The 12,953-nt window shown below is 39.0% G+C and overlaps 1 protein-coding gene across 1 annotated transcript in view; it reads right to left on the reverse strand.

Annotated features, from left to right (window-relative positions):
* LOC132011094 (adhesion G protein-coupled receptor E2-like) overlaps nt 1-12,673 on the reverse strand; it is a 37,011-nt gene extending 24,338 nt beyond the window's left edge. The window contains exons 1-5 of the mRNA XM_059389245.1: nt 12,591-12,673; nt 11,480-11,530; nt 2,819-2,965; nt 2,566-2,612; nt 1,792-1,969 (exon numbers count right to left, since the gene is read on the reverse strand). Coding sequence (XP_059245228.1) covers nt 1,792-1,969; nt 2,566-2,612; nt 2,819-2,965; nt 11,480-11,530; nt 12,591-12,621 — 454 coding nt within the window. The 5' untranslated portion in view covers nt 12,622-12,673. The remainder of the gene's footprint in view (nt 1-1,791; nt 1,970-2,565; nt 2,613-2,818; nt 2,966-11,479; nt 11,531-12,590) is intronic.
* Nucleotides 12,674-12,953: the final 280 nt, after the last annotated feature.

Here is a 12,953-nt window from a genome sequence, read left to right on the forward strand (position 1 = left end):
AAAAAAAAAAAAATAAGTGGAACAGAGTAGAGAGCCCAGATATGGACCCTCAACTCTATGGTCAAATAATCTTTGACAAAACAGGAAAAAATATACAGTGGAAAAAAGACAGTCTCTTCAATAATTGGTGCTGGGAAAACTGGGCAGCTAATGTAGAAGAATGAAACTTGACCATTCTCTTACACTGTACACAAAGATAAACTCAAAATGGATAGAAGACCTCAATGTGAGACAGGAATCCATCAGAATCCTAGAGGAGAACATAGGCAGTAATCTATTCGATATCAGCCACAGCAACTTCTTTCAAGATATGTCTCCAAAGGCAAAGGAAACGGAAGCGAAGATGAACCTTTGGGACATCATCAAAATCAAAAGCTTCTGCACATCAAAGGAAACAGTCAAGAAAACAAAGAGGCAATCCACGGAATGGGAGAAGATATTTGCAAATGACAATAGAGACAAAAGTTGATATCCAGGATCTATATGAACTCCTCAAACTCAACACACACAAAACAGACAATCACATTAAAAAATGGGCAGAAGATATGGACAGACACTTCTCCAATAAAGACATACAAATGGCTATCAGACACATAAAAAAATGTTCATCATCACTAGTCATCAGGGAGATTCAAATTAAAACTACATTGAGATATCATCTTACATCACTTAGAATGGCCAAAATTAGCAAGACAGGAAACAACATGTGTTGGAGGGGATGTGGAGAAAGGGGAACCCTCTTACACTACTGGTGGGAATGCAAGTTGGTGCAGCCTCTTTGGAGAACAGTGTGGATATTCCTCAAGAAATTAAAAATAGAGCTTCCCTATGACCTTGCCATTGCACTCCTGGGTATTTACCCCAAAGACACAGATGTAGTGAAAAGAAGGGCCATCTGTACCCCAATGTTTATAGCAGCAATGGCTACGGTCGCCAACTGTGGAAAGAACCAAGATGCCCTTCAATGGTCGAATGGATAAGGAAGATGTGGTCCATATACACTATGGTGTATTTTGCCTCCATCAGAAAGGACGAATACCCAACTTTTGTAGCAACATGGACGGGACTGGAAGAGATTATGCTGAGTGAAATAAGTCAAGCAGAGAGAGTCAATTATCATATGGTTTCACTTATTTGTGGAGCATAACAATTAGCATGGAGGACATGGGGAGATAGAGAGGAGAAGGGAGTGGGGGATATTGGAAGCAGAGGTGAACCATGCAAGACTATGGACTCTGAAAAACAATCTGAGGGTTTTGAAGGGGCGGGTGGTGGGAGGTTGTGGTATTAGGTGGTGGGTATTATAGAGGACACACATTGCATGGAGCTCTGGGTGTGGTGCAAAAATAATGAATACTGTTTTGCTGAAAATAAATAAGAAATTAAAAAACAATCTATGAAAAATTAGTATAAATTCTTTTTTTATTAGCCTTGCACTTGATTTTATTTAGCTAGTTTTCAGAAAAGTTGCTAACATCTTTATTTTTTTTAACTTTTATTTTATTTGTTCAGTGCTCCAAGACTCATTGTTTATGCACCACACCCAGTGCTCCATGCAATATGTGCCCTCATTAATACTCATCACTAGGTCCTCCCAACCCCCCACTCCTCTCCCCTTCAAAACCTTCAGTTTTCATTTCTCAGAGTCCACAGACTCTCAATATGAGTTATTTTAAATAAAATACTGTGATGTGAGTGTGGTCAGTTGGCTCCAGTGGGGCAGTGTCTAGGAAGAAGGAGTGAGAAGGTGAACAGGGAGATCAGGAGACTGATGCAGACTTGGGTATTTACCTGTGTCTGCAGGAGCACACACAGTCAATGGCCCATTGGGCAGGAACTTTCTTAGCACTCTTAGGACATCCTCCAGGCCAACGAGCAGATGAGTGTCCACACAGTGCTGCTTTGAGGGAGGCAGGGTCTTCAGGTCCCCTGGGGTATCCAGCAGCTCAACTACTTCCTTCATGAGGTCCTGGAGGGATGCAGACACAGAGCCAGTGGGCAATAGATCAAAGGGGTTTCACAAAGTCCTGGCCATTCAGTCCTAGAAAACAGACCCTAAAGACTGGGTATTTGGCACTGAATAAAATTTTCAGAATGGTTTTTGATGCTTAGGTCTCAGCTACTTAGAGGCCAACTCAGGTCAAAAAGTCCAAGATTGACAAAACCCTGAAGCCCAGAACGAGCAATAGGGAAATAGATAAATACATTAGTGTACCGGGATGTCTTTAAAATTGATAGCTGAGATAGCTGAGTGCTCTAGTCTTCTCACCACCGTGGTTGAGGGACTAGTTGCAGTGCCCACTACATGAGGACTTTTTTCCACTCCTACTAAAGACCTCTATGGGATTCTCATATCTTGCCTCTTTCTTGGTTCCAATTTTACCTGGATGGTGTTCTTGGCCAAGGCTGTTTTGAAGTCTGGGTATAACTGCTGGACTTTGTCAAAGAAGTGGGAGAGACTATGGGGAAAGGGGATATGGGGGTGAGTCAGAGAGCCTGAAGAGGGTGGACACAAGATGGTTGGTGAACATCTTTCTGCTTCTGGTCTTCTGAAATTTCACTCACCTGGCTGGTGACTCCAGAAGGTGATGTCCATGAGGAGAAGGGGACCTCTGCAGGGAAAAGAGGCAGAAGCACTGCTTGTGTGTGTGTGTGTGTGTGTGTGTGTACATGCTTAATGCATATATGTGCTTGCTTTTTGTGTTGTGAATGCACGTATGCATCACACATGTTCATGTGTAAGAGTATATGTGCACACACATGCACATGCAGGTTATACTTAAGTGTGCACATATGTATGTGTGTCAGGAGTATACACCTTCACAGATGGTGAGCTCCAGGCCATGCAGAGGCTTGGACATGGCCATCCAGTCATGGTGACAGTAGCATCTATAGCTTCCCTTCACATTGATGCAATGGGTTGAGTTGTGGCGTTGGTCTTTTCCAGAGATACACTCATCCACATCTAAAGACATAAAAGGGAGGATCAGTCCACTATCTCAGCTCAGGCCTTTCTCTTCTCATTAACTCCAGCCTTACCATCCTCTACCTTCATCAGTATCAGGAGTCCATCATAGCTGAAACGGATGGACACCATCTGGTGGCAGCACTCCCAACTCATCAACCACCTCAGAGAAGGGATTGGCAAACTATGGCCCACAGCCAAACCCAGCTGTTTCTACATATGGGAATTACATGAAATTCAAATTTTATTAACCATAGAGAGAATTATACTGGAATGCAGTCACTCCTATTCATTTATGTGTTGTCTATGTCTGCTTTAATACTATAATGGCAGAATTGAGTAGCTGTGACAGGGACCTTCTGGCCCGCAAAACTGAAGATACTTACTATGAGGCCCTTCACATGAAGAGCTGGCTGGCCGCTACATTCAAGGAAAGTTGGCAAGATGAGAACTCTGTATATATGTGTGAGTGTATGATATTTCAGGTCAGAGCTGCTTGGTGGATGGTGAATATGGTAGACAAGATAATGGCCCTTTCAAAGATGTTCAAGTCCTTATGCCTGGAGCCTGTGATTATGTTAGCTTTTGAACTTGGTGATTAAGAATTTTGTTGGGGGGATATTTTGATGATGTGGGTGTATCTAATATAATCACGAAGGTTCTTATAAAAGGGATGATCAGAGAAGAAAGGAGATGATACATATGATGTTGGCTTTGAAAATGGAGAAAGGAGCCCTGCACCAAGGAAGGCCAGCAGCTTCTAGAAGCCAGCAAAGGCAAGGAAACAAATTCTCTCTTCACGCCTCTAGAAGGAAACATTTAAAGCTTCTGACCTTCAACACTGTAAGGGAATATATTTATACTGTTTTAAGCTATTAAGTTTGTCATATCAGCTATAGGAAACTAATACAGTGGTCCACTTAGGAGCCTGGGAATCCAGCCAACTTCCAGCCAAGTAGTGTTGGTATCAGCCCCTCACGTTGCTGCAAGAATGTGATGGATAATCTGGAGATCTGCTTAGCCAGCTCACAAAACCTCTAACCTCATTGCTTAATGACACCTGTCAATTTTCTATGGCTCCAGCCACAGCTCTACCCTTTAGGGATTGGGGCTCACATAGCCCTCTGTAATGCCTATAGCCTGTGGGGGGAGGTGGTAGGTCTATTCTAAGTGCCACACCCAGGGGGAACTTGTTTTTGACCCAGAATGTCTCCAGCATCCCTGCTATCTCTCCACCCAAAGGAAGTTCCTCCTCTGAGCAGTTTGTGAGTGAAAAATGAGGAAGGAGTGTGATTGTGGTCACAGCACTGAATAAGTGTGGGTGTTTTCACATCCACTTGCCTCCCAAGTTATCTTTTCTTATTTTCTAATTAGAAGAGAAATGTGATACTCTTTTGTTGACTTACAAACCAAGAGAGTGGAGTTTGGACTATACTTGCTATAGTTTGTTTCTGTTTGTAACCTAGACAGTGAGGTAGGAGATGCTTCTCTTAACTTAAGATCAGAAATTTGTATTCTTTAGGGATGGTAAGTAGCTTATAAACAGCATCATGTTCCCAATAAGATTTACATTTAACATGAACCCATTTTAGCACATGGGTGGCTCAGTTGGTTAAGCATCTGCCTTTGGCTCAGGTTTTGATCTCAGGGTCCTGGGATTGAGCCCCATGTTGGACTCCCTGCTCAGGTGGAATCTGCTTCTCCTCACTCTTCCCCTCACCTCACTCACACATGATTGTTTTTCTCTCTCTTAAATAAATAAATAAAATCTTCAAAACAGTGAGCCAGTCCCAAAGCAAATACATTGCTATCACATTTGTCAATGTTGAAAGATTTAATATTTTACTTTTCTTTTTGTGGTTACTAAACATTTACCCCTTGTCTCTTAGCCATTTGAATACTCTCAAACATTGGTCAAACAACTATGTAAAAAAATGGTTAGTGTTGGAAATGAATAATGGATTAAAAAGTCCTCAAGTAATTTAAGTCTGTGAAGCTTTTCTTAAAAGTGAATTGCACTTAGCTTTATAAGATAAACAACTTAATATTCAAGTTTAAATAAAAACTTAATCTCTTAATCTCAGGTATTATTGCCCCTGAACTAGAGATGAGGAAGCCAAGACCGGAGATTGTAAAAAATAGGTCAAAATCAAGGCCAGCTGTGAGCACCAAAGTGTGACCACAGCTCTGATCACTGTGGCACAGCTCCTTCCAGTTATTCATTTATGCATATTTCCAGTGTGCCTTCTTTGTGCTAGGCACTGGGGTACAGTGATGAGAAAGACATTTTCACCCATGAAGTTGATGGTTTGTGAAGAGTGACTATTACTTTTCACAAACATTTGGTTTATACTGCATTTGCTTACAGGTCTGTCTGTCTACTGGAGTAAAATCTCCAGGAGACAGAGCCTATGCATTGTTTAGCGTTGGAGTAATAGTGCCTGTCATAGTGCTCAGAGCAGTGCTAGGCAATCAAATTATGCTTATGATGAAATTATTGTCTAAATACTATTAAAAAGTAGTATTTACTTTTTGGACTAATACTTGAAAAGTTTTAAGATTAAAATAAACTTATGGAAACATGCATGAGATTAATAAAAAAGGAAGATAAGGAAGAAGAAATAGCCATTGGCATACTATAGGTACCATGCACAGCATGCTTTTCTATTTAAAACAACTTGGAAAGCAATCTAATTTAATCCATCAAGAGATATCTCACTTAGCTCTTTTCTTTCTTTCTTTCTTTCTTTCATCTTTCTTTCTTTCATATTTATTTTTTAATTAACATAATATATTATTTATTTCAAGGGTACAGGTCTGTGATTCATCAGTCTTACACAATTCATAGCGTTCACCATAGCACATACAATTCTCAGTGTCCATACCCCAGCCACCACATCCCTCCCATCCTCCTCCCCTCCAGCAACCCTCAGTTTGTTTCCAGAGATTAAGAGTCTCTTATGGTTTATCTCCCTCTCTGGTTTCATCTTGTTTCATTTTCCCTCATTTCCCCTATGATCCTCTGTCTTTCTTCTCAAATTTCTCATATCAGTGAGATCATATAATAATTGCCTTTCTCTTATTGACTTATTTCACTTATCGTAATTCCTCTAGTTTCATCCATGTCTTTGCAAATGGCAAGATTTCATTCTTTTGATGACTGCATAGTATTCAATTGTGTGTATATATGTGTGTGTCTGTGTGTATATATATATATATATATATATATATATATATATATATATCACATTTTCTTTATCCATCCATCTGTTGATCAACATCTAGTCTCTTTCCATAGTTTGGTCATTTAGCTCTATTCTTAATCACTCCAAACTGGAAACAATCCAACGTTCTCTCAATGGATGAATGAATAAACTAACTGTGGTACAGCTGTGTAATGGAATATTACTTAGCAATAACAATGAATAAACTAATCACCAAAATTATCATTGGAACTTTAAAGAAATAAACATACGGGGCTCCATGTCTGGGCATGATTCAGTATATCTCAGGTAGGCATGGTCCAGGCATCTCTATTATTAAAAATACAGGATGATTAAACCAAACAGCCAGATGAGGGTTACTATATCCTTCTCTCTAAAACAATGGTCTGTGGGTTAATGTGATGTGTGTATCTAGCAACATATTAGAATTTTGCAGTCCACATAGGGGAAATAACTTTATGTAATTGTACTATTAACCAAACCCAAGATTCAGATAAATAGAAGAAAGCAGTCATTGTAAAGCCAAGCTAACTGAAGACAATTTTCTTTCTGGAAAATAAAAATGTCAAAATGGAGGAAAAAAGGGATAAACTATTGATACCCAAAACAATATGGATGAAACTAAAAAATGTTACACTGAGTGGAAGGAATCTGACTCAAAAGGCTACATATTGTGTTATTCCATCCATATAAAATTTTCAGGAGACAATGCTACTGGTAAAAGAAAGCATCTGTAGGTTAGGGGCTGCCAGGGCAGAGGGGTGAGGTGACTATAAAGGAACAAAAGGAAGGAGTGTTTCAAGATAATGGAAGTAATGAGTCTGGATCCTGAATGTAGAGGTGGTAATCCAAATCTGTACATGTGTGAAAATTCATAGAACTCTTTGGGATACCTGTCTGGCTGAGTTGGAAGAACACATGATTCTTGATCTTGACGTTGTATATTTGAATCCCATTTTGGGTGCAGAGATTACTTAAAAATAAAAATCTTTAAAAATTCATAGAACTGTCCATCAAAGAGAAAAACAAGTTGATAAAAATGTTCTGAAAAGTAAATTGGGGCAAATTGGAGGGGTGATGAAGCATGAGAGACTGTGGGCTCTGAGAAGAAAACTGAGTGTTTTGGAAGGGAGAGGGGTAGTGGGATGGATGAAGCTGGTGGTGGGTATTAAGGAGGGCACATATTGCATAGAGCACTGGGTGTGTTGCATAAACAATGACTCTTGGAACACTAAAAAATAAAATAAAAAAAAAGGCTCTGAAGCTCATAATTGTATAATGGTACCATAGTATGTTAAATTATTTTCTGTAAATGGAAATCATCTGTTTCCAATCTTTAACTATTGCATATGATGTTGCAGTAAATTATCCTCTAGATATACCTTAGCATGGCATTCTAAGTCTAAACAATAACAAAAAATTGGAGGAATGAGCTCCTGATCAAGGATGTTCTCTCTTGGACTCTCAAACATAAGGGATAATGGTTCCAAGACAGTCTTCAGAATTGACAGCATGAGGTTGGTTGTGGGAGTGGGAGAAATGTGTGACATGGGAAGCTACTTCCTTTGACAAGTGTTCTCCTTCTCGCTTTGGAATTTGGTGCCCCAGAAAGGAGCTCATGCCCAGAAGCACATTCACAGTAGTGACTCCCCTCGACATTGTGACAATGTGCAAAACCTCCACAAGATATGTATAGAGGTGGGCCACACTCATTGACATCTGGAACATAAATGGCAACTGCTAAGAACACCCCAAATTCTGGTAGGATCAGTAGCAACCAGATTCAATGATTTTACCCCTTGCGTTTTCTTTCCAAATGAAATTATGTGTTTACAGTTGAAAATTAGGAAATCAGAAAATGCAAGCAATACATAAATATCCAACCACTGGGGTTGCAATAGTTTTTTTAATAACAGAGAGCAGTATAATAACTCCACATGTACTTGTCACCCAGCATTACCAGTTATGAAGACAACACTACTATTTTTTCATCAATTTCCCATGGCATCAGACGGCAACTTTAAAATTTTTTTCACACCTTTTGATACATACAAATTCTCCCAAGACTTTAAATATTTTATGACAATGTTTCCACATCAAAATAAAAAAACAGTTTTAATGCCTGTAGATATTCCATGGTAGGAGTATTTCATATTGTATCCAACTCATGGCCACCTGGACAGACATCATAATGTTACAGTTTGAACCATGGGTCCAGAGTCTTCCATCTCCTAGCTGTGTGACTTTGGACAAATGGCTTCCCCTCTCCAGGCTCAGTTTCCCCATTTACAATATGGCACCAACATTGACTTTCTCAAGGGGCTGATCTGAATTTCTTCAGGGACAGTGATTGTTTCAGAGATTGGTGGATTTCAGATTTTTCCTATCCATATTCCAGCCATATGACCAGTTGTGAGTGTGAGCAAACCACCTCTTAAAGTCTCAGTTCTCTTATCTATAAATCATGGGTAATAGCAATATCCACTTTTCTGATTGTTAGGTGGTTTAAATTAATTTTAACTTTGGAAATAGGGTTTTAGAAATGGCAAATGACCATCCTGGCATGAGGTTGCTTGTGGTTATTTTTGGATGGAGGAACTGAGATTATGGGAGTTTCCAGCAAGTTAATTCTAGGGTTGGTAGAACGTTCCAAATCTCTGATGGCTGCCCGGCCTTCCCTGACTGCCTCCTTCAACATGCTACCTCTGTCTTTGACCAAGTAATGACCATTAACAACATAAGTAAAATGTATTGGTTTCTTATCAAGTGCAACACACTAAGTATTTTACATGTTTTAATTTATCATTTATGTATTTTTTATTGAGGTAAGCATTCACATACAAAAGAACACTATATCTGAAACTAATGATGTACTATGGGTTGGCTAATTGAATTTAAATAAGAAAAGGATATAGAATCTTCGACAAAACAGGAAAAAATATACAGTGGAAAAAAGACAGTCTCTTCAATAAATGGTGCTGGGAAAACTGGGCAGCTATATTTAGAAGAATGAAATGTGAACATTCTCTTACACTGTACACAAAGATAAACTGAAAATGGATAAAAGACCTCAATGTGAGACAGGAATCCCTCAGAACCATAGAGGAGAATATATGCAGTAATCTCTTTGATATCAGCCACAGCAACTTTTTTCAAGATATGTCTCCAAAGGCAAAGGAAACAAAAGCGAAAATGAATTTTTGGGACTTCATCAAGATCAAATGCTTCTGCACAGCAAAGGAAGCAGTCAACAAAACAAAGAGGCAACCCATGGAATGGGAGAAGATATTTGCAAATGACAGTACAGACAAAAGGTTGATATCTAGGATCTATAAAGAACTCCTCAAACTCAACAAACACAAAACAGACAATCATATCAAAAAATGGGCAGAAGATATGAACAGACACTTCTCTAATGAATACATACAAATGGCTATCAGACACATGAAAAAATGTTCATCATCAATAGCCATCAGAGAGATTCAAATTAAAACCACATTGAGATATCACCTTACACCAGTTAGAATGGCCAAAATTAACAAAACAGGAAACAACATGTGTTGGAGAGGATGTGGAGAAAGGGGAACCCTCTTCCAATGTTGGTGGGAATGCAAGTTGGTGCAGCCACTTTGGAGAACAGTGTGGAGATTCCTCAAGAAATTAAAAATGGAGCTTCCCTATGACCCTGCAATTGCACTACTGGGTATTTACTCCAAAGATACAGATGTCGTGAAATGAAGGGCCATCTGTACCCCAATGTTTATAGCAGCAATGGCCACGGTCGCCAAACTGTGGAAAGAACCAAGATGTCCTTTAACGGACGAATGGATAAGGAAAATGTGGTCCATATCCTCTATGGAGTACTATGCCTCCATCAGAAAGGATGAATACCCAACTTTTGTAGCAACATGGACGGGACTGGAAGAGATTATGTTGAGTGAAATAAGTCATGCAGAGAGAGTCAAGTATCATATGGTTTCACTTATTTGTGGAGCATAACAAATAGCATGGAGGACAAGGGGAGATGGAAAGGAGAAGGGAGTTGAGGGAAATTGGAAAGGGAGGTGAACCATGAGAGACTATGGACTCTGAAAAACAACCTGAGGGTGGAAGGTTGGGGGAGCCAGGTGGTGGGTATTAGAGAGGGTGCAGATTGCATGGAGCACTGGGTGTGGTGCAAAAACAATGACTACTGTTATGCTGAAAATAAATAAATAAATAAAAAAAGATATAGAAAAATATCAACTGTTTTAAAGTGAACAACTTACTGAAATTTATTACATTCACAATTTTGTGCAACCACCACCTCTGTCTAGTTACAAAACATTTTTATCACTCCAAAAGAAAACCCCCTTAGGTGAAGGGTATTAAGAGTATGGTTCTCATCATGAGCCCTGAGTAATTGTGAACCACTGAGAATTGTTGAATCAGTACATTGTACACTGGAAATGAATAAAACACTGTATATTAATTATACTGGAATTAAAATTAAAAAACTTGAAAAAAAAAACCTCATTACCCAATTAAGTAGCCACTCCCTATTCCTCCCTCCCCCAGCACCTGACAACAATCAATTTGCTTTCTGTTTCTATGAATTCCATTTATATGTATTCATTGATTTAAAGCACATAATAACTAAATAGGTTGATCTCATTATTCCTATTTACAGATAGGGAAATTGAGGCATTGGGAGATGAAACAATTTGCTTGTACTCACACACTGGGATTCAGATAATCCAGCTCCAAATCCTAAGCTTTTAACACTACTCCTTGACCATGAGATATGGTTGCCCATCTCTTGGCTTTCATCTCCTGCCCTTGGCAAAGAACTTCAGTGTTGCTTCAAGGGATGAGGAGTCTGGACACCCCCAGGTAACTTCCCTCTGATGACCCCCTCTTCAGTCTCTCAGTCTTTTTACCTGTACAGACCTCCGAGGGGGTGCTAAAGATGACCTCTCCAGACAGAGAAGGGAATCCAGGATCACAGTGGCAGGAAGTGCCATTGGTAGAGTGGGCATTCTGTGGGCATCAAGCACAGAGAGCTGTGGAGAATAGATATAGGGATTTGAAGGCCCTCAGAAGATGCCAACTCCCAGATGAGAATAGGAGATGGAAGGAAGAGAAGGATGCAATGCCTGTCATCATACAAGGAATTGTCTTCAAAGTTTGGGGGAGAAACAGGGTCAAATTCTCAAAGCTGAACAAGACTATTCCCAAGAAAAGACCTTTGCTAGTGTGAAGTCCCTTTCCTCAGCTTCAGGTTATGGAGGGGTTTGTTGCACATACTCACTTATGTTCTTGTGAGAAATAGTTCCCAGTGATATTAACAGGACACAAAGCCCTAGAACAGAGAGAGAAGGTAAGTATGGTTGAGAAATGATATTTAAACGATCCACAGAAATAGCTGCTACAACCTGGTTAAGGCAACGCTCCCTTATGACTCCATGGCTTTAGAGCAGTCCAGTGTTTCCTTCTGGACAGTATCCTAGACTTTCCCAGAGGACCTAGAGGGGCACACGTTTTCTCTCCCTTTTATCTTCCAGAAGTCCCCTGAGGAATTGATAGTAGCAGGCTTTTGGTATAGGGATCAAAATCTGCACAGATGGAAAGTAATAGACACAGGCTTTAGAACCTCTTTTCCCATCCATTTTATGACATACCTGTTATGAAGAAAATTTCAGATCTGTCTGTCTTTATTCAGATACTAGTTTTTTACAGTCAGGATCTTTCTTCTTTTGAAGTGGCTTAAATCCATTTTCACTTCCAAGCTGGCCTGAGAGTACACCCCTGGTCTTGGAGTTGAATGTAATTAAATTTGAATTTTGGTTCTGCCACTCATTGGCTCTGTGACTTTGTGCAACTTGATCTTTATTTTAATTTTTTTTCAGTACTTCAAAAACTAATGAGGTATTGTATAATGACTAACATAACATAATACAATATTTTTCAGTTTAATAGAAAATTCCAAACACAGTAAAATGTAGAAAAACAGTGAAGTCAACCTTTGTGTATTAATTACCCTGCTACAATAATCATAAAATTATGGTCATTTTACTTTATCTAAACCTTTACTCAGTCTCTGACCCCACTGGATAATTTGGGAGCAAATTACAGATACCATATTATTTCATATGATTTATTCTAAGAACAAAATTATTTATAGGTATTAATAACAAAAAATATAATCATAAATTGAGAAATGCCAAAATAAGCCCCACATTTTCCCTTGGCTGCAAATTCAAACCATTTCATTCTTGAAAAAAAAAGCCTTTTTTGGTTATAATCCTTCTGAAGAATAGTGCAAGAACAAGCTGTGAATCAACAGAGGAAAAAGGCATTTATCTAAAGGCACAGAGAACACTAAAATGGTTTTAGTTGGAGAGTCTCACAATTCTACCTACCTGAATGAAATGCAAAATTCCTGCCCCTCATGGTACAGAAACATGAAGCCTCAGCAGTGGGGGAATTTGATCTTGAGATGTGTGCTAATAATATTTCCTGTTGAAGAAAATATGTACCCTAGAAGAACTGACTTGGCAAACAACTAGCCTGAATTCTTTCTTCCCCTTTTCCCCACCAATTTAAACTTATCAGATCTCCCTGTTCTGCTTTTAAAATTTTTTTTTGCAAAGGCAAAAAAGGACAAATTTAATTCCTAAATGTGTTATTTTAAACTCTTGTTTCAAGTTCATCTTGCATTTTTTAAGTTTTTGGAGAACATACAAATATAATATTGTAAATATATAAATATATCAATAAATATT

The sequence above is a fragment of the Mustela nigripes genome, chromosome 2 (assembly GCF_022355385.1).
Source record: "Mustela nigripes isolate SB6536 chromosome 2, MUSNIG.SB6536, whole genome shotgun sequence".
NCBI classification, from domain to species: Eukaryota; Metazoa; Chordata; class Mammalia; order Carnivora; family Mustelidae; genus Mustela; species Mustela nigripes.